The 18727-nt window shown below is 41.3% G+C and overlaps 1 protein-coding gene across 1 annotated transcript in view; it reads left to right on the top strand.

Annotated features, from left to right (window-relative positions):
* BRWD3 (bromodomain and WD repeat domain containing 3) overlaps nucleotides 1–18727 on the top strand; it is a 69226-nt gene that overhangs the window by 5514 nt on the left and 44985 nt on the right. Inside the window, exons 5-13 of the mRNA XM_083484593.1 lie at nucleotides 7945–8095; nucleotides 8532–8630; nucleotides 9989–10149; nucleotides 12057–12278; nucleotides 12596–12696; nucleotides 14961–15031; nucleotides 15870–15970; nucleotides 16946–16986; nucleotides 18016–18120. Coding sequence (XP_083340719.1) covers nucleotides 7945–8095; nucleotides 8532–8630; nucleotides 9989–10149; nucleotides 12057–12278; nucleotides 12596–12696; nucleotides 14961–15031; nucleotides 15870–15970; nucleotides 16946–16986; nucleotides 18016–18120 — 1052 coding nt within the window. The remainder of the gene's footprint in view (nucleotides 1–7944; nucleotides 8096–8531; nucleotides 8631–9988; nucleotides 10150–12056; nucleotides 12279–12595; nucleotides 12697–14960; nucleotides 15032–15869; nucleotides 15971–16945; nucleotides 16987–18015; nucleotides 18121–18727) is intronic.

Below are 18727 nucleotides of genomic sequence, written 5' to 3' on the forward strand. Positions count from 1 at the left end.
TGCTCTTGCTTTAGATAACGCCCCTAATACATTGCCATTTGGGAATTAAACTAGTTTGCTACTAGTGTAGTCAGGAGTATATATGCAAAGAAGCACAATAACAATACAATGTGCAATGCACTGTGCAGATATGTTCTAATAAGTCTCAACTGCTTTTCAGACTGAAGTCCCTCTCCAAGTAGTGTTCTAAATTTAAAATATGTAGTAAAAGGCAATTTTGTAAATAAAATCAAAACAGCAAGATAAAATATAATTCTCACAGACCAGCAGAAGACAAACAAGGCTGAAATAATTAACTTGCCCTGAAAAGAGACCAAAGGTATCTCTGGAGGAAGACTGCAGAGCAAGTGCAGATAGGATCGTGGATCAAATATTTTTGTAGCACATTTTAAGTGTAAAAAATGTTTTACATGCATACATTGTCTCAGTTGCTTTTGCAGGCACCAGGTAAGGGAGGTTGATATTATTTCCTTCATAATGCAAATAAAGAGTATATGTGTCTTAATAAGTAAATTATAACAAAAAGTCTAGATGGTCATGTCATATAATTCATCAGCTACAAGTGCCAGAAAGGCCGGACAGTGGTAAAGTCCAGCTATGTGAGCCCTGCTCAGAGTAGACTTATTAAAATTAATGAACGTGACAAACATAGGTCCTCTAATTTCAGTGGGTGTACGCTGAGTAAAAATTGCATGGTTTCAGCTTTTCCTCTAGCTCAGAAGATTAGAGGCAAGGCTGCCCCAAAGCTATTAGTGGTGATGGGGTTCTGCCATAGGAGCCAATTCCTAGCCACCCCATAAAAAATATTGATAGGCATCGTCATTCAGATGGTGTCCATGCACTGCATCATTTGATTATGTGGGGGCAAGGCTTACTTGGGATCCCCAATATTTTATTCAAGGTAGGACCCCTGGGTTCTGCTTATGAACTATAGTGTAATCAGAGTAGCCCTCTTGCTAAAGGGGTTGGACCACCAACTGCATAACAACAAATCCTGTTTAAGAAGCATGAATATTCTCCCCATTCTCTTTACTGGCAGCTGTTTTTACAAAACAAAGCAGCTTCATTGTTTTGTTTCTTCCTTATCTTGACATACCCAGGACTCCAAATGTCTGTCCAATCATACCTGTTTGCTAGAATCAAGTGGCTTTTTATTTACAGATTAATTGGCCTCTGGTCTACCCTTTCAGGGCTTCATACCAAGGGTGAAAACAAATTGCACTATTTAGTTGTTCACTTTGCAAATTGTTAAGATAACTATTGATTTGCAGCACTGCATTAAATGTACTGAGCCACCAGAACCCAGCTATCTTTTGTTCTGACCTTGGTTAATTTGGTTTTTATTCTCCTGCCTGTCCCATTCTGCCTCTGGTCAGCTAGGCAGTTATCTATGACAATTCCATCAGGACAAAAGAATAATAATAAAAAGAGGGATCACTTGTATAGGTTACACTGATGTAATTAATTTATGGGATTCCCTGTCATAATATATGATTATGGCTACTATCTTAAATTATCTTAAAAGGGCTTTGATCGCTTTTTGACAGATAGATTAATAGTTTGTAGCCAACACAGATGAAACAAACTTGGAGCTTCAGAAGCAGTATTATTTTGAATACCAGTTGATTGAATTGGCTGTGTGTGTCACATTATTTGCTTCATTCTCCAATTTGTGAGCTCCCTAGATGGGTCAGGTTGACCAGTGTACCAAGCAGTGTGGTGCACTTGATGGACCTTTGGCCTGATAAGAAGAGCAATGATGGATCAGGCCATAGCCAAGAACTTCTTGTTCTTATAGTGGACAACTAAATCCCTGTTGGAACAGTACTTTCCCTGATGCAGCAGGGTTCATCTTAAGTCCTTGTTTGTGAAGTTGGGAGCACTGAACTTTTTGAGGGGAGTAATTTGTATGCCTGGTGAATAGACATGTGATACTTAACTAGACAAACAACCTTCTTATTGACTAGTAGAATACAGGTATTCTTTTGGCAGTAGAACTCTACATCTCTCCTGCTTTTTAGAATGTTGGGGGTAGGATTATCTGCTGCTCATCTACTCGTGGTCAACATAGTGACTTCCAGATGTTTTGGACTTATAATTCCCATGATGCCTAACCATCAGCCATGATGGCTTGGGCTAATGGTTTTTAATCCAAAATGTCCGGAAAGTACCATGTCGGCTATCCCTGATCTAACTTAACCTGGGGGGGCGGGGGCGGAGAGAGCATACTAGGCTTCCCGTCTTTCATTTTAGAAAAACGCCCAAAGAGCCGCAACTGTACAGTGCACACACTCTCTCTTTCACACAAACTAGCCCACGTTTCCTCCCCTTTACCTGCAGGAAATGGTGGGAACCATTGGGCAGGAGTGCTCACACCTTGTGGCTGGGCAGGCAGACTTTGGAAGGGATGCCTGGTAAAGGCATGCCAGGTGCTGGCACTGTGGTCACAGCAAGAGCCCGCTGTGCTTAGGAAACTGCACCCGCCGCCACATGCCGAAGCACCGCTGCTACCTAGCACTCCACCTGTATCTCGGAGAAGCTGTTCTCTGACAAGATGGCCATGCATGGCCAAGCAACAGAGGCAGTGGTCAGCACCAACAGCAGTGGCATCATGGGCAGCTGGAGCCCTTGCTTTGCGCCCCACAAAAAAGCCCTGGAAAAATATTCCCCCCAGATGCCATTTTAGGCATCTGATTTCCATACATGTCTGGAATTTTATTCTATACCTTTGAGTTATTTTATTCTATACCTTTGAAGTTTATATTGTTTTTCAGGCCAGATATTGAAAAATCAAAAAAGTTATTTCTATGCCAGATAATTTTATTTGTTCAGGTATCCGTGTTCTATCTGTGTAGATGGTTCTTTAAAAAGAGGAACAGAGACTTAAACATGAGATTTTTTGCAAATTATCTCTCCTTGTGAATATGTCAGTTCAGATATGCCAATAAAAAAAATCAACAAGATATAAGAAATACCTTGGGTAAGGAATCTGTCAGCTTTAGTGCTCTGGGGATTTATTGTTGCTGTTTTTAACAACTGGAAATCATTTTACCTGCATAAAAATCTTTCTTTGAAAACTGTGCTACTATGTAGTATTTTCCCAACCTTTGATTTAAATGTGTTTTGCTGTGGCAGTGTTACTTAACAAGCAGCATTTATTCCAAAAAAATCTTGCCATGAGCCACAAATTTACATTATAACTTTAAAAGTTAAAGAAATCCTTGGGAACTCACTGTTTTTAAGGAAAGGGCTAGTGCTCTGATGTTTTTTATTATAATGATTTTATGTGCAGTAGTACCTCTGGTGGGGAACACTTTGTGCTTCTTGGGGGGTAGTTTGTCTTCTTTGGTCTCCACCCTGCACTCAGCTCTCACCTGTGGTTCCTAGAAGCTGTCAGCATACAAAACTGGCTACACCTGGGAAACTGCTTCGACTGACTAGCTAAACCAGGTGAGGGTAGCCAATGGCTCTCTCAAACTTTTGGTGAGTTAGAGACTTCCCTTGTATTCAAAGACAGGCTGTGGCAGATTGAGCGGAGGGGACCAATAGTAAGTCCAACGATCAAGAAGGTGGTTTCTGCACATGCTATAGACAGAAGTGTGGGGCAGATGGGGCTTGTCAATCTGGGAAAGTACCGTATTTTTCGCCCCATAGGGCGCACCGGCCCATAGGGCGCACCTAGTTTTTTTGGGGGGAAATAAAGAAAAAAATTATTTCCCCCCCAGGCGCGGGGCTGGGGCGGGGGTAGCTCGAGCTTCCCCCGACCCCAGCCCCCAGAACAGGCTGCTATCCGTAAGCCTAGGGAGCCCGACGGGAAGTCGCGCCGGTCTCCCCAGGCTTGCGGATATCTGCCCGAAGCTCAGCGCGCCCCAGGCTTCGGGATGCAGGCAGCTCTCCGCAAGCCGTGGGAGCCCGGCGGGAACTCCCGCGGGCTCCCAAGGCTTGCGGATAGCTTCCTGAAGCCTGGAGAGTGAGAGGGGTCGGTGCGCACCGCCCCCTCTCGCTCTCCAGGCTTCAGCGAAAGCCTGCATTCGCCCCATAGGACGCACACACATTTCCCCTTCATTTTTGGAGGGGGAAAAGTGCGTCCTATAGGGAGAAAAATATGATAGCCCATCTAGGAGAAGGAGAATCTGAACCTAAACTTCTTTGGGAGAAGAAAAGCAGTAAATCCTGCACAAATATGGTTGGATGGCGCCTTATAACCTCCTTCTGGCAACTCCTGCAGCCAAGCTGGTACCAAATGTAGTGCTCTGCTTTCTTTTGGACCACATCAGTGAGGCAGAGAATGGGGTCTTGTCATCTGGGCACAAGAAAGGGGCTGTGAGCAGCTCTCCACTGCTTGCTATTAATCTAAGATTTGGTTGTGCAAATGTGCCCACTGATTCAGCACACTTGCAACATTTATAAGCCCTGGGTTTTACTGCTGTTCCTTATTTACTGTAGCTTTTTAAGTAGCTTTCGGATTTTAAGGAACACGGTATTATAAGCTGCTTTGGGCATTTGTTACTATTGGGAAGGTGGGATATAAATTGCTAGATACTTGCTTAGATCTGGTTTAATGCAGTTTGTAAGCTGTGAAGTGTGTAGTTCAAATTTTAGCTTACCCGCAGGATTTACTTGGTAACTTTAGGATGGTTGCTGTTCTGATCTGTTATCCCTGTCCCCTCCCTTGTCTGCAAGAGAGCTGGTGTGGCAAAGTTGCTAGAGAAAGTTTGCCTTAGAGCAGGGGTTGAGAACCTCAGGCCTTTGGGCCAAGTGCAGCCCTCTAGTCCTCTTGGGGCTATCCTCAGGCCACATCCCTCACAGGCCCTGCTTCACATCCTCCTTGAGTGGTTTTGCCTTGAACGATGATGACTTTCACTTGCCTGGATGGAGGATATGGAGGATGTGTGTAGAATTTAGCTTATATTCATTGATGCACCCACTTTTGCCTGTGAACCTGCCCACTGCTGGCATGTGGTCCCCAGAAGGTTGCCCAGGAAAAAATGCAGCCCTCAGACCGAAAAGGGTTCTCCATTCCTGACTTAGCAGCACTCTCTCACCCTAAGCTTCCTCATAGGGGTATTGTGAAGGGAGAAATGGGAGACCTATGTATTCCACCCTTCGTTCTTTGGTGAATTAACAATAAATAATAAGAGACTTCACTGCTAAATTATATAATCATGTGAGAATTATGAGAATCCTCATTTGATATGAATTTTAAAGAGCTATAAATGTTAGAATTTGGAATAACATTAAAATGCAAAATTTGATTACGCAACATATTTTAATTTGTGTGAAGAGAATAGCCAAATGTTCCTAATACAGTTGTACCTTGGAAGTCAAATGGAATCTGTTCTGGAAGTCTGTTTGACTTCTAAAATGTTCGGAAACCAAAGTGCGGCTTCTGTTTGGCTGCAGGAAGCTCCTGCAGCTAGTCAGCTTAGGTTTATTTTAAATTCTGCATATCATGGTAATATTTTCTACTGGTTTTTGTGTGCTCAAAGTAGTACAGGACTCCAGCCTTGTATACAGACAATCCATCTCTACTACTGAACAGAATTTTTAATGACGGTGAACTAAACATTGAGTTACACATATAATTCTTCTCTGTGTAGACAAAATAGAAAAGGGAGTTAATTCTTACTTATAGCTATTTCACATAAAAATGGTTGCTTTTGCCTCTATGTGATCCTTCCTCAGGTAGGGAATTATGTGGGAAAATGTACTTTGCTGAAATATCCATGATTTTGGAAACTCCAAGAAATGCAACAATAAGGGTAATCACACAAGCACAATGAAACAGGCTTGTTGTAAGAGTCACAGAGCAAATATGCAACCAACATACTACTAATAATAATGTAATAATAATGTCTGCTTCATGGATCACTGCCTTGCCGTGGCGAAGCGGCTTGAATAACTCAGAGAAGCTATGAGCTATGCCGTGCAGGGCCACCCAAGATGGACAGATCATAGTGGAGAGTTTCGACCAAATGTGATCCACCTGGAGCAGGAACCGGCAAGCCACTCCAGTATCCCTGCCAAGAAAACTCCATGAACAATTCCCCTGTGAGGATACCCTGAGTAGACACAACATGGAGGAAGACACATAATGATAAGCCATGGCCAATGGCTTTGCAGGATTGAGCAGTACTGCTCGTGCCTGCTGCCAGTGTACTCCCACTTGGCTTCTCCACTGACACAGACAGAAGGAACAAACCATGAAGCCTTGACTTGTAGTTACAGCTGAACCAGGATTGTGGTTTCTTTCTCCCCAAGAAACTATGATCAGCAAGCCAAGAACAAACCATGGCTTTATGATCACCAGGGGAGGAGTGAAGCAGGAGCAACCAGGCAGTATGTTCTGGCGCGGTTTTGACCTTGATAATCATGGCTTTTTAAGTGTGCACCAGGCCGCAGGGTTAGATGGACAAATGGTCAGATCTGGTGTGAGGCAGATTTCTATGAAAGCAGATAAGCAGCTGCCAAATTCCTATTTGCCTATTCATTTGGAAGCACAAGTTGCAGTTTGGTGCAATGCCTGAATCAAGACATAGTCAGAGACTTGTTGGGGCAGGAGGGTTGAAGCTTTATTGGGAGTTGCTGCACATTCATAGAATCTTGTATAGTAATTCAACTTATGTGGTTGTATTCCGCAGATCGTGCCTAAAGCCAGAATCGTGTATAGTTGGGTTCAGTGGGGGCTGGGATTGCCAATGCCATTTTCCCTAGCACCCTGCCCCTTTCTGCCTCCTTTCTAATTTTTAATCTTTTTTGCCATGTGTGTAAACCTGAATGTACACAAGTTTAATGTGCATAAGTTGCAGGCTTACTGTATTAGCTCAATTACTGTGTTGTGTCCTAGGCAGCGGTACCAGCTGTGGAATTGGGTTCTTGCCCAAGTGTGGCCTTCGTGCTTGGCACAGAGTCTAGGAACAACAGGCCACATACTGCCAGCACTGGTTCTAAAACTAGGAAGCAAAGTCAGGTCAAGGAAAGGTTGGTGGACACACAAGCAGAGGGTCAGTCAATTTAAGTAAGAATAGGCAAAGCAGGGATCAAAATTCAAAAGGCAACAAGCAAGTTGGGCAGTTCTGTGTGGCGGTTGGACAGGGCAGGCTTGAATGTTGCTCCAACAAGCAAAAAACCCAGTCAGCCTTAAAGAGGATTGCAGCTTCCTCTGAGCAACATTCCTTGCTCCATGAACAGAGTCTCAACTCTTAAAAGGCATGAGGGAGGCCAAAGTTCTAGGTGGCCTCCAAATTTGATTCCTTGAAGTCTGAGGAATGCAAGCAGAGAGGCACTGGCATCACAGGCTTCTCTGATACTGGAACTCCCAAGGAGATAGGGATATTTGAGACCGATTCTGAGAGCAAACCCTCCTTCTGTTCCATGATGTCCTCTGTGTCTGCAGCTTCTTCACCTGAGAATGGTGTGGTTAAGAGCACTAGTTCAAAGGAGACTGCTATTCACAGCAGTTTAGGAACTGGGCACAGTTTTGGGTTTGTTTGTTTGTTTTTGCTTTTAAGCTTTCTAGCTTATTTTTTTAATGAAAAAATTAAAAAATTCCTAACAGTGAAGACAGGAGTGCCTGGCGTGCTCTTGTCCATGGGGTCACAAAGAGTTTGACACGACTAAATGACTAAACAACAACAACAATAATTCCTAACAGTCTTGGGAAGTTAAGCACTTTGGGGAAAAGTGCCTCCTCAATTGCAGTGAATATAAAGGCTGTACCTGCACCACTGCTGGTGCAGATGTCCTGCTTCCTTTCATCTTTTACTGCATTGTATTTTGAGGTACTCTCTGTTCTAGGCGTGGGATAGAGGACATTTCCCTCCACTTTGTAATCAGATAAATACGAAACAGGAGCTTGGCACTCAATAAACTGAAAAATGCTGATATGTTGGGGAAATAGAAGAAAAGCTCTTACATTAATTATCTTTTAAAAAAATAATTTAGGTGGCAGCCAATGCTCACATCCCTCCAAACTATCTTCTCAAAATCTGTGAACGCATTGGACCTTTATTGGATAAGGAGATCCCACAGAGTGTGCTTGGGGTGCAGACTTTGCTGGGAGTGGGACGGCAGTCATTACTAAGGGCAGCCAAAGGTAAGATATGTGGCATTTCTCCTTTGTCATATTTTAAAACCTCTAGTACCATTTTACAGAGGCCCTGAAAGTGGCTTAACTTTATATAAAAAAAACTTACCATACATAAAGCAAGCAGTGAAAACAACATGTTATTCTGTGTTTTTTACATAAATTGCACTTCTGGTTAACATTGAAAATAAATGGGCAAATAGACAGAAAGAAAGTAATTAGTTGAAATGAAACGTTGAAACAGGCAACATTGCGTCTCTTGAAAGCTTTTTTTCTGAATAAGTACAAGCATTTCCCAGAAATAGCTTTGCAGAGAAGGGAGGAATGAGAACGAGCTCAGAGAAGTCACGGCTTTCATAGTTCTGGAAAAACAAAGCAGTATTGGTTGTAGAACTCAAGCATTCAGCTCAAGTTTTTTTACCAGCTTTGAATCTTATTCACACAGATTGTAGGCACACAGCTTGGAAAGTATCAGCATTTGCAGCTCTCCACAGAGGAAGGCCCCCTGAAGTACCTTCAAACTATTCAAAACCACCAAATGTGGGTAAGGAATAACTTACAGTGTTTAAGTGCATGTTTATTATTTATGGAGTGGCTTCTTATATTGGAAATTTTTCTTTAGCCCAAAAGTTAACTTAGATTTATGGCATCATAGAAAGAACATTAATACAATGGGGCAGGTGATTTTTTTTCCAGCCAGAACATTTTTAGTATCATCAGCAATTCCTGCCATGGTACATGTAGAATGCATTAAAATATGCACTTACTTTTCCTGTAAGAAAAAGTTGTATTATAAAAAAATGGAAAGGACAAAAATACATCTATCTAGTCTCTTGCTGTAAAGGCTGTAAAGGCAGGACTATTCATTCCGTAGACATGTTTGTCTGGGGGAATTTGTTTAATTTGTAGATGCTGAATTATGGCAGTAAATGAAATCCTGATTGTGAGCAAACAGCATCCACTGACTCACCATCTTTTAAAGATATTATGGTGGGAGTAGATAACACTTAAAAATAAAAATAAAACCTGAAACGTTAGTAAAAATAATTTTAAATTTTGTTTATAAACAAGAAAAAAATCTCAAAACCCAACTTTATGTATGTGTATGTGTATAACAGTGACGGAATGTGAAGCTTGGCTCAAAAATAAAAGTGCTTATTTAAAAAACCAGAAACTTTAAAAGGAACAGCTTTAAATGACAGTAACAGGAGGCTTAACAAAATAAGCAAGAGCAGAAAAAAGAGGCAATGTTCAAAATGGCATTAAATACGTTTAATAAAATACAGTGGTACCTCGGGTTACATACGCTTCAGGTTACATATGCTTCAGGTTACACACTCCGCTAACCCAGAAATATTACCTCGGGTTAAGAACGTTGCTTCAGGATGAGAACAGAAATCGTGTGGCGGCACAGCAGCAGCAGGAGGCCCCATTAGCTAAAGTGGTGCTTCAGGTTAAGAACAGTTTCAGGTTAAGAACAGACCTCCAGAATGAATTAATTTCTTAACCCTAGGTACCACTGTAGTGAAATACCCAGCATGTTTTGGTGAAATCACCTTTGAGCGCGAGAATATAGAGGACCATACACAGGGTCCTGAGGACCATAAATCTGGCACTGCCAGGCCTGTACATGCCAACACATTGTAACAGCCCTTATACTGTGTAGGGGCTTTTCAGTGGGAGGGTGGCGCTTCTGTAGTCCCCTTGCACCCACCATGACTTCTTCCAAGATGGCCTTACATGTTTTCAACTAATATTAGCCATAAGTAGGCCAGACCTGTTGTCACACCTGATACTGCTCTAATGGTTGCCATGCGAACCTCTGTTTTATTGGTGGATAAGTAGATTTACAGCAGTTTAAGTCATTGGTATAACTGTTTTTCCCTTCTCCCTCGCTTTTAGTAAATATAATCTGTGCCAGGCAAACAACTGGATATGGGCGTTTCAGCCATTTGTTCCCCTCGTCCTTCTACCAGCACATCAAGATGCACAAGAGAATTCTTGGGCATCTGTCCTCTGTGTATTGTGTAGCCTTTGATCGCACTGGGCGGCGAATTTTCACAGTGAGTTGAAGAAAACTGCAATATTTCAAAACATTGCTTGACTTTGTTTGTTTGTTTTGCTCTCTCAAAATACCGTTTTCGGACCAAGGAACCACCTTTAAATCAAGCACATCTGAGACTTCATTTCTTATTTACCCCTCATATATTTTAGCATATATCGGTATAGTGGTAGGTAATGCTTCTGTTGTGATCTACCTTAGATCTGGACATGGGGAACTGGAGCTGACCAGGGGGCTGGATCTTTATCTCCACACACACTTGTGGGTCAAGCTTGGCAGTTGGATGGGACAGCCCAGTTGTAAAGCCGTAAATCACTTGGTGGCCCATTTTTGCCTATGTGGTTTGAAATAAAACTTCTGCAAAAATGCCTGTACTGTGCTTCCCAAGCACCAACAGCCCTGTGCAGGGGGCTTTGCAGGCACCCTTTCATCCAAGTCCTGCAGTTACCTGCCCACACCTGCTGTCATATCTATATGATATTGGGTATTTGGCTGAATTGGTCTTTAGGACAAATGATGAGACCTTACGCCCCAATTAAACTCATGTTCGGAGGTTCCATACCTCTGTGGCAGTGGCTCCCAACCAACCAGTTGAAGACTATGTGATCTTTACTAAAAAAGAAAAGGAAAAGAAAGAATGCATGTGTCCTTTAAAAAGAAAATGAAAAGGTTTTATATTTTGCTTATAGTCAATCATCTAGAAACTCCACTTTTTCGAAGAGGAATGTTATGTCCTTGGTTTCGTGTTTGCTACTTTTATAGCTCACAAACAACTTACGGGAATGTTACAGAAGCTGCTGGTCCTTCATACAACTGTAGCATTTTCTTTGCAGGACAGCATGAAGCCCTCCAAGTTAGGATGGACCAGACTCGAGATCCATCTAGCTATTTGTTTTGCTTCTCACAACACTCAAAACATTACCCTGGGGCACTCTCAAACAGGGCATGAAAGCATTCTCTTGTAGTGGTTAGAGTACTGGACTAAGTCATCAGAGAGATCTGAGTTCTAATCCCTAATCACTAGTGGACCTTGAGTCAATTTCATTCTCTCAGTCCAACATCACAGGGTGATCCCAACATCACAGGCTGGTTTTTAAAAATATTTTTTATTAACTTCAAGAAAACAAAACAGCAGCTTGGAGTAAACATAACAGAATCCAGTTGCAGATTGTAGAATAATTAGTATAGACTGAGACACTCAGTGTGACCTTATGACCTTCGACAGCTTCACCCTTGTCCTTTTAATTATCCCAGTGATTTTAAATGCCAATGAAGGTATTTAATATTTATTTATTTATGACTCAGAATAGATAACAGAAAATTAATTACCTTAAAAGAATCATTACATTTTATGTGATTATTATTCTTCGGTATAGTCCATCCACCCTCTTGAACCAGTCTTTCTTCACTGCAACACTCATCACTTGTCTGTGTTGTGTACGACATTAAGACAGGGCTATATCCCAGACATTATTGAATGCTATCTCTAAATAGCATTATACATGATTTCCATTATTGAGCAATAACCATATGAGCCATAAGCAATACAATAGAATTATCCTTAATTGTTGGATTAAGGTCATTTTCCAGTGGCAGCAGTGCTAAGAAATGATAAAGCATCGGGGGTTGACCCAAGACCAAAACACATTCACTATTGTGATCACAGGATTGTTGTGAGGATAAAGGGTGGGTGGGTGCAGGAAATTGTTTACGCTTTTTTGCACTCCTTGGAGGAAGGCCAGGGATATACTACTACTACTACTACTACTACTACTACTACTACCAAACCTAATGGCACTCAGGCAGTTAGCAAAAAGAAGGGATACATACATCTCTAGGGTCATAGTGAAAACAGTGGCACTTCTGCATGTTATACTTTGGATATTTTTTTTGTGTGTGAAACATTAGGGTTCAGATGATTGCTTGGTGAAAATTTGGGCTACAGATGACGGACGTTTGCTCTCAACACTCCGAGGACATTCGGCTGAAATTTCTGACATGGGTGTTAATTATGAAAACACCCTCCTTGCTGCAGGCAGCTGTGACAAAGTAGTCAGAGTCTGGTGTCTTCGAACCTGTGCACCAGTTGCAGTGCTGCTTGGCCACACAGCTTCAATAACCTCTATACAGGTAAAGTAGATGAACACTGTTGTTTCTTCCTTTGCTTTTGTTTAGCACTGAGATACAAGACTACATTTGCTTGACCAAATGCATGTTAAATCCATCTCAAATTTGAAATTTCCATCCATCAAAATTTTTTGTGATGGGCCTATTTTATTGATTAGCCTTATTATTTTTTGCTTACTTTCTCATGGTCAAAAGCAGTCCAGAACAATATTTATTCAGTGAGTGTGTTTCATATGCCCAGTAAAATAGTTGTTTTTTTAAGCTGGAAGAATGAGGAAATCCTAAAACCAATTTACAATATCTTTTTCTAAAATCTTTAGTTTTCTCCATCAAGAAAAGGAACAACTCGATACCTCACTTCTACAGGTGCTGATGGGACTATCTGCTTCTGGCAATGGCATTCAGATACAATGAAATTTAAGTACGTATATTTCATTAGATTTATTATTTTAGCTCAGTTTTCTGCTTTTGGACACATCAGTGTTTTCTCAGGTCAGCTTGGTGGTGTGCCACAATATGACTTAGCTTCTGCTGTGCTATAAACTTCACCATATGTACCTTGGGTCACTGTAGAGCATTGTAGGGTTTAAACTAGGGCTGTCCAAGTTTTCTATCAAGTGGGCTGCAAGAGTAATTCAACACGGGCAGCACACTATTGTTCCACTGGGGGGAAGTGAGCCCAAAAATCAATCACCCCTCCACACCTTGAGTTGCTTTTCCAAAGCTGGCTAAGCTAGGTGCAAGGTTTGGGTGGGTTCCTAGAGCCCTCCCACCTCCTTCTCAAAGCTGGAAGAGTGCTAACTAGGCTTTGGGAAGGAGGCAGGAGGACTCTAGGATCCTGTCAGAACCCTCACACCTCCTTCCCCAAGCCCACTGCAGTGGGGGGCGTGGTATCAAATGTTGTGAAAGGCCACAAAAAAGGTCTCAATGGCACATTACTTTTGAGTCTTGATGTTTTGGATGGAGAATTCAGAACTACGGCAATCCTGTATTTCCTAGAAGCTCCTTTTCATTGAGCTGAACCGTTGTTCTATTTTGTTCAACATGGTCTAAATGAGGGATGTGCAACCTTAGACCCAGGGGACAGTTGCAGCTCTCTTGGCTCTCATGCTCTGTGGCCTCCTTGAGTGCTTTTGCTTCACAAATATGAATTTGAGCTGTGATGATGGTTTTTGATTGCCTCAGTGGAGGTGCGTGTATGTAAAACTTGTGACTTTTGCATGATGGGAATACAGACTGCTATACCATGCTAAGAGTCATGCCTGCTGCACTGCCCACTTCTGTCTTTGAACCCGCTCAATGCTGGCATGCTGTCCCTAGCAGGTTGTCCCTGAGGCAATGTGACCCTTGGGCTGGAAAAAGTTTCCATTCCAATGCTAAACTGAGTGGAAGCTGAGGCAGAGATATTTCCCAACCTAGAGATTTATTCTGTTGATTGATTTGCCTAAATTTTTACACTCCTGCAAAGCAGGACTATCTAATGCCATCAGGGATTGCCTCACCCCCCCCCCGAACTTTGGCATGGCTCTGTCCATGCTGTCTCTTCAGATTAAGCTCCGAGAACCTCCCCCTTTTTAGAATTTTATGTAAAAGAATGGAATTCTAGGCTGCAGTTTGATATGGCCGTGAAAAGAGATGAATTAATTTTTTGCTAAGTCAAATGTTTTAACAAAACTTTGTAGATTCTTACCATTGTGTATCCTCATTGAAATCTTCAGTCCTTTGGAAGAGCCTACAAGCACAGTGAATAGGAAATTGCCCTCTTGAAGAGTATTCCTAACAGTGCAATTCTATACATTTCTACTAAAAAGTACTCCCAGGAAATTGGGTAAAGGATTGCAACCTCAGTCTTCTGACTCAGCCAGATTTTGTCCCACAGCTGAGACATTTGTAGTTTCAGGTAGGAGTGCAGAGGTAGACTGTAATCTGATGGGTACTGTTGGCATAATTTGCTCACTAGTCTTTCCCTAAGCCAGTGGTGAGGAACCTTTTCCAGCCTGAAAGCTGCATTCTCTCCTGAGCAATCTTCGGGGGGGGGGGGGACATGCTGGCGACGGGCAGCACCAGAGGAAGAAATGGGTGTGACCAGAGGCAAAGTGGGTGGAAGTACACATGTAACTCTTTATGCAGTAGGCCTACATCCCAGCCACAGGTCAGATGTTTCTATCCTCTCCATATGTAAAAGAACATTAAGAATAGCTCGATAGAGAGGGCTGGCAGACATTTAGCCTGCATTTCTGAGGTTCCCCTCCATTCAAACTTCTAGCACACCAATTTTTGTATTCAGTTGAATTGGGATTTTTTAAAAAAGCTTTTTTAAAAGGGCTTTTCTTTTTGTCGAGTGGCTCCAGTAGATTCATAGCCTTTGGGAAAAAACAGAAGATCAACCCTTTCTAGGAAAACTATAACTTAACTGATTCTGTATATCTGTATTCACGAACTTTATGCAGGTTTCGTTTAGTTTTGACAGGCTGCAGACAAACACCTTACCAATTTTTATTTTGCAAACGTGTTAACGTTGCGAGGATGTTACTTTCTCTGCATGTTAGTAACCGGGATCGTATTCTATGGACTGCTGCAGTTCTAGCAGCTCATATTGTACAAATATAAATTGTTTTCTTAACAGGTTTATATAATAACCTTTGCACCATGAAGTAATTAAAGTGCTTCATATTTACATTTCAGGGATCGTCCAATCAAATTTGCTGAGAGGTCAAGGCCTGGCGTTCAAATATCTTGTTCATCTTTCAGCTCTGGTATGTATATATATTTCAGGAAGAGAAACCACGTAGGAAATGGTTTTCTGCAAAAAAAATTGTTGGTGCTTGTTTTTGAAACCGCTAACTAGTTCAGAAAACACAACTAATTTTTTCAGGAAAATTCAGACTTCAGGAAGATTCTAACCAGAGCCAGTATTAATTGACAAAAATATCTAGGAAATGATTGGGATCTAGGACATTGGTTGCTCTTGGAAAATATAATTGATGGAACTTTCAGCTTCAGGCACAAGCATTAACTTTTCACAACACTATGTCATTAAATCTATATTGAGTTCTAGTACAGGTTGATTTTGCTAGCAGCTTTACTTTGTAGGCAGTTTGTCTTACTAGGATTTCCACCCTTGAGTATTTCTCTTGAAACCTGAAATAAAGTGAATTACTGTTACACATTCCTTGCTGTTTAGGTTCTTTATAAAAAGTACTTCAGCAAAGCACTTGAGGTTCTTAATGCCATTTTAGTGGACCTTTAGCATGATCTTGTATTGTGCCAAATTGAGGGGGCGGTGCAGGGTCTAGTCTGACATTCCATGGTGCAGTAATTCTATGGTAATGTTTTGGATAATTGTGTGCGTTTTATCTGTTTAGTTTGCCAGATATAGATGTCAGTGTTCTTTGAATAATAAAACACTTTCAGAATTCACAGCTCCTGAAGGAAAAATGCATCACATGGTTCACATTTTGCTCTCTTGAAATGTTACTTTTCAAATCTGGCAATACCATTTGAACAACAATCATGATTTGCTGAATGAAAAATGTAAGGTTTCTTGATTTTTTTCTTCTTGTCTTTATCTCCTGCCCAACTCCTGCTTTTTAGGTGGTATGTTTGTTGTAACAGGGAGCACTGACCATGTGATAAGAATATATTACTTGGGTTCTGAGACTCCAGAGAAAACTGCTGTGTTAGAATCTCATACGGTAAGAATGAAGCAGGAAATCACACTTGCATTTTTTTTTAAAAAAAAAAAACCCCTGCTCAGAAGTTTAGGTTGTGCATTTTAACACAGGCTTACCCTGATAAAAGTTCTTGTCTGGAAAACATCTTTGTTATCTTCTGTGGAAGAGGCTGCTTCACTGTACATTCAAGAAAAATTGCTTCTCTTTTGAAACAAACAAGGGAGCCTTTGCGGCTTAGGGAGCATGGTGCTTTCCATGAAGTTTTGTGCGTGCAAAGACTGCTGTTTTGAGACTAATCTATGGTTGGTTAACAAAACTTTCATGCTAATTGACGAGGACCTTCTGCAATAAGCAGAAATGGTGTTAAGATTAATACAGTGCACTTATAATGGTGGAATTAGTTTTGGCAAAAATATTGCAGCGTGTAGTTTCTTTTTCTGTCAAATATATTTTGCTGTAAAGGAAAGTGATATGTGTCTGTTTGGTTTTTGACAGAAGCAGCAAGGCCATGGGATGCCATGACCAAAGTACATGGTGCTCTGAGCCAATGTCATGGTTATGTGGAGTGGTGGGTGATCAAAGCACCAGTGTTTTGGGATAGCAAATAGGAAGGTGCCCCTCCATAGAATGCCAATACTTACTGGTATTAATTTGTGCATGCATGGTGGCTGAAAGTGGTATGCCAGTGACCTCAGGGAGCAATAGGTACACAAGATACATTATGATCTTCAGGAACCGGTGGGCATAGGGCTGGCCTTCTTCTTGTTCAGTTAACACTGGCCTGTGACTTCATAGAATTCAATACATGCTGCTGGCCATACACTGGGGCAAAAGACAGGTGAGTCAGATAAAGGGCTGATGGATGTTTTGTTGACACTTGCTGCTAAGATGTATTGGACACTCTAGAAACATGTGGATGGAGGAGAGCAGGGTTGTACATAAGCTGACTGTAGAGAAGAGTATTGATGAAAACAATTATTTTCTATTTTTTTTAAGGACAAAGTAGTTGCTGTTCAGTTCTGCAACAGTGGAGGCAGGTAAGCATTTCTTCTGTTCTTCTCCCATGATGTTATTGCTGTATTTGATTTTCCATAATATTTTTTAATTTCTTACGCTACTTGTGAAATATAAACAGTCATTTACAAACGTCTTGTAAACTGCTTTACTACAGTCAAGCAGTATATACATTTTCTAAATTAAAATAAGGGATTTATTTTAAACTGGTCAATGGCAACTTTCTATCTGTTTGGACTTCTGATTCAAAGCAGAACTGAAAATGGCAGTCTAAATTGCGCTTCCAATTTTGGCTTGGATTGAACAGCGTACTATGGTTTGCTGCAACCAGGAAATAGTTAACTGGGGCATGTAATGGGTTGAAGAAGCAAGGCTGAAAAATGACATGAGTAGCCAAACTGTGGTTAGGCTGTGACATCTCAGCTGGGACAAAGTGTTCTGAATTGCATTGTGAAGTGTGGTGGATAGCTGTTCAGTATTATACTTTTTTAAACCTGTATATCCCACTTATATTCACTAAGTGACTTTAATTAAAGGAAATTAATGAAAATATTACCTGTTAATTAGCCACTATATAAAAACATCTGATAAGCAACTAGAAGCCAGTTCAGTTGAGTTTTGTTCCGATACTTACTAAATGTTTAATATCTGGTTGGTGAGCTTGTGAAGTGACCACATGGTATAAAGCATTGCATTTTGAAGAGTTAGGAGAGTTCTAGGGTTGGCTTGTTCAGCCATGAAAGCTGTTTCTAGATGTTGCTGTCATTTAGAACGTGCATGTGAAGCTACCCTGAATCAAAGGCACATGCATACCTTGCCCCCTTGTGCTGCATTTTGTGTTAAGTGTGTTTGTGGGTACCAGTGTAGGGTCAATCACAAGATAGTGGCCCTTAAAAAAATAAAGTGGAAATATTATTATGCAGGAGTTCAGGGTGCCGGTAGACCAAATTCTGAACTGGGTAGGGGAAAAGCAGGTTGGAGAGCAAAGCAGAGGGGCTTCAGAGCCCTACACATGTAACTTTTTTCCTTTTCCCTTTTACTCGAAAATACAGACTAAGATTTGTCAGTGGAAGCAGAGATGGAACAGCCAGAATCTGGCAATATCAGCAGCAAGAATGGAAGAGTATAGTGTTGGAGATGGCGACTAAGATGACTGGGTAAAAGGCAGAAAAATGTTTATAATTTAACCTCAATATACAAAGGAATTCAAATGTTCAAAACACAGTAATATTTATTTCTGTGGTTGAAATCCAGAAATGTTCGTTTTCTTCACCTGTTTCAGCATCTCTCCCTTCTAGCCATTTTCCTGTTGTGGCTTTTGTGTAAGTCAGGGTTTCTGGGGAAACCAAACCATCTTGTTACCTATGGAAAGTTTTGTCATGGTATTCATAGTAGCGTTAAGCTGCACCCGTCTGGTTGCTTCCCATCATCATGTTACGTGTGGCGCATGGGGCTTGATGTTAAAAATTTGTAAAGCTACAGTACATCTTACTGGGCACATGCATTTCTCTAGAGGGGAGCACTGGCCTACTTTCTGAACTAACTGTACCTGGTTGAGACACAGTGAGTTGCACTAGAAGGGAGCTCTTTTTTGCATTAGAATCTGACAGAGTTTCCGCAGAAAGGAACCTTGTAGTCTGTGTTGAGCATTAAACCAAACAGGATAATTATCAGGAATATAAAAGGCAGATCTTTTCAGAGAGAATTTGGTTATTTTATAAGCTACTTATGCTACATTTCTTGTTTCCTCTAAAGATTCAGCAA

The sequence above is a fragment of the Podarcis liolepis genome, assembly GCF_965112155.1.
Source record: "Podarcis liolepis genome assembly, chromosome: Z".
In the NCBI taxonomy this organism is placed as follows: domain Eukaryota; kingdom Metazoa; phylum Chordata; class Lepidosauria; order Squamata; family Lacertidae; genus Podarcis; species Podarcis liolepis.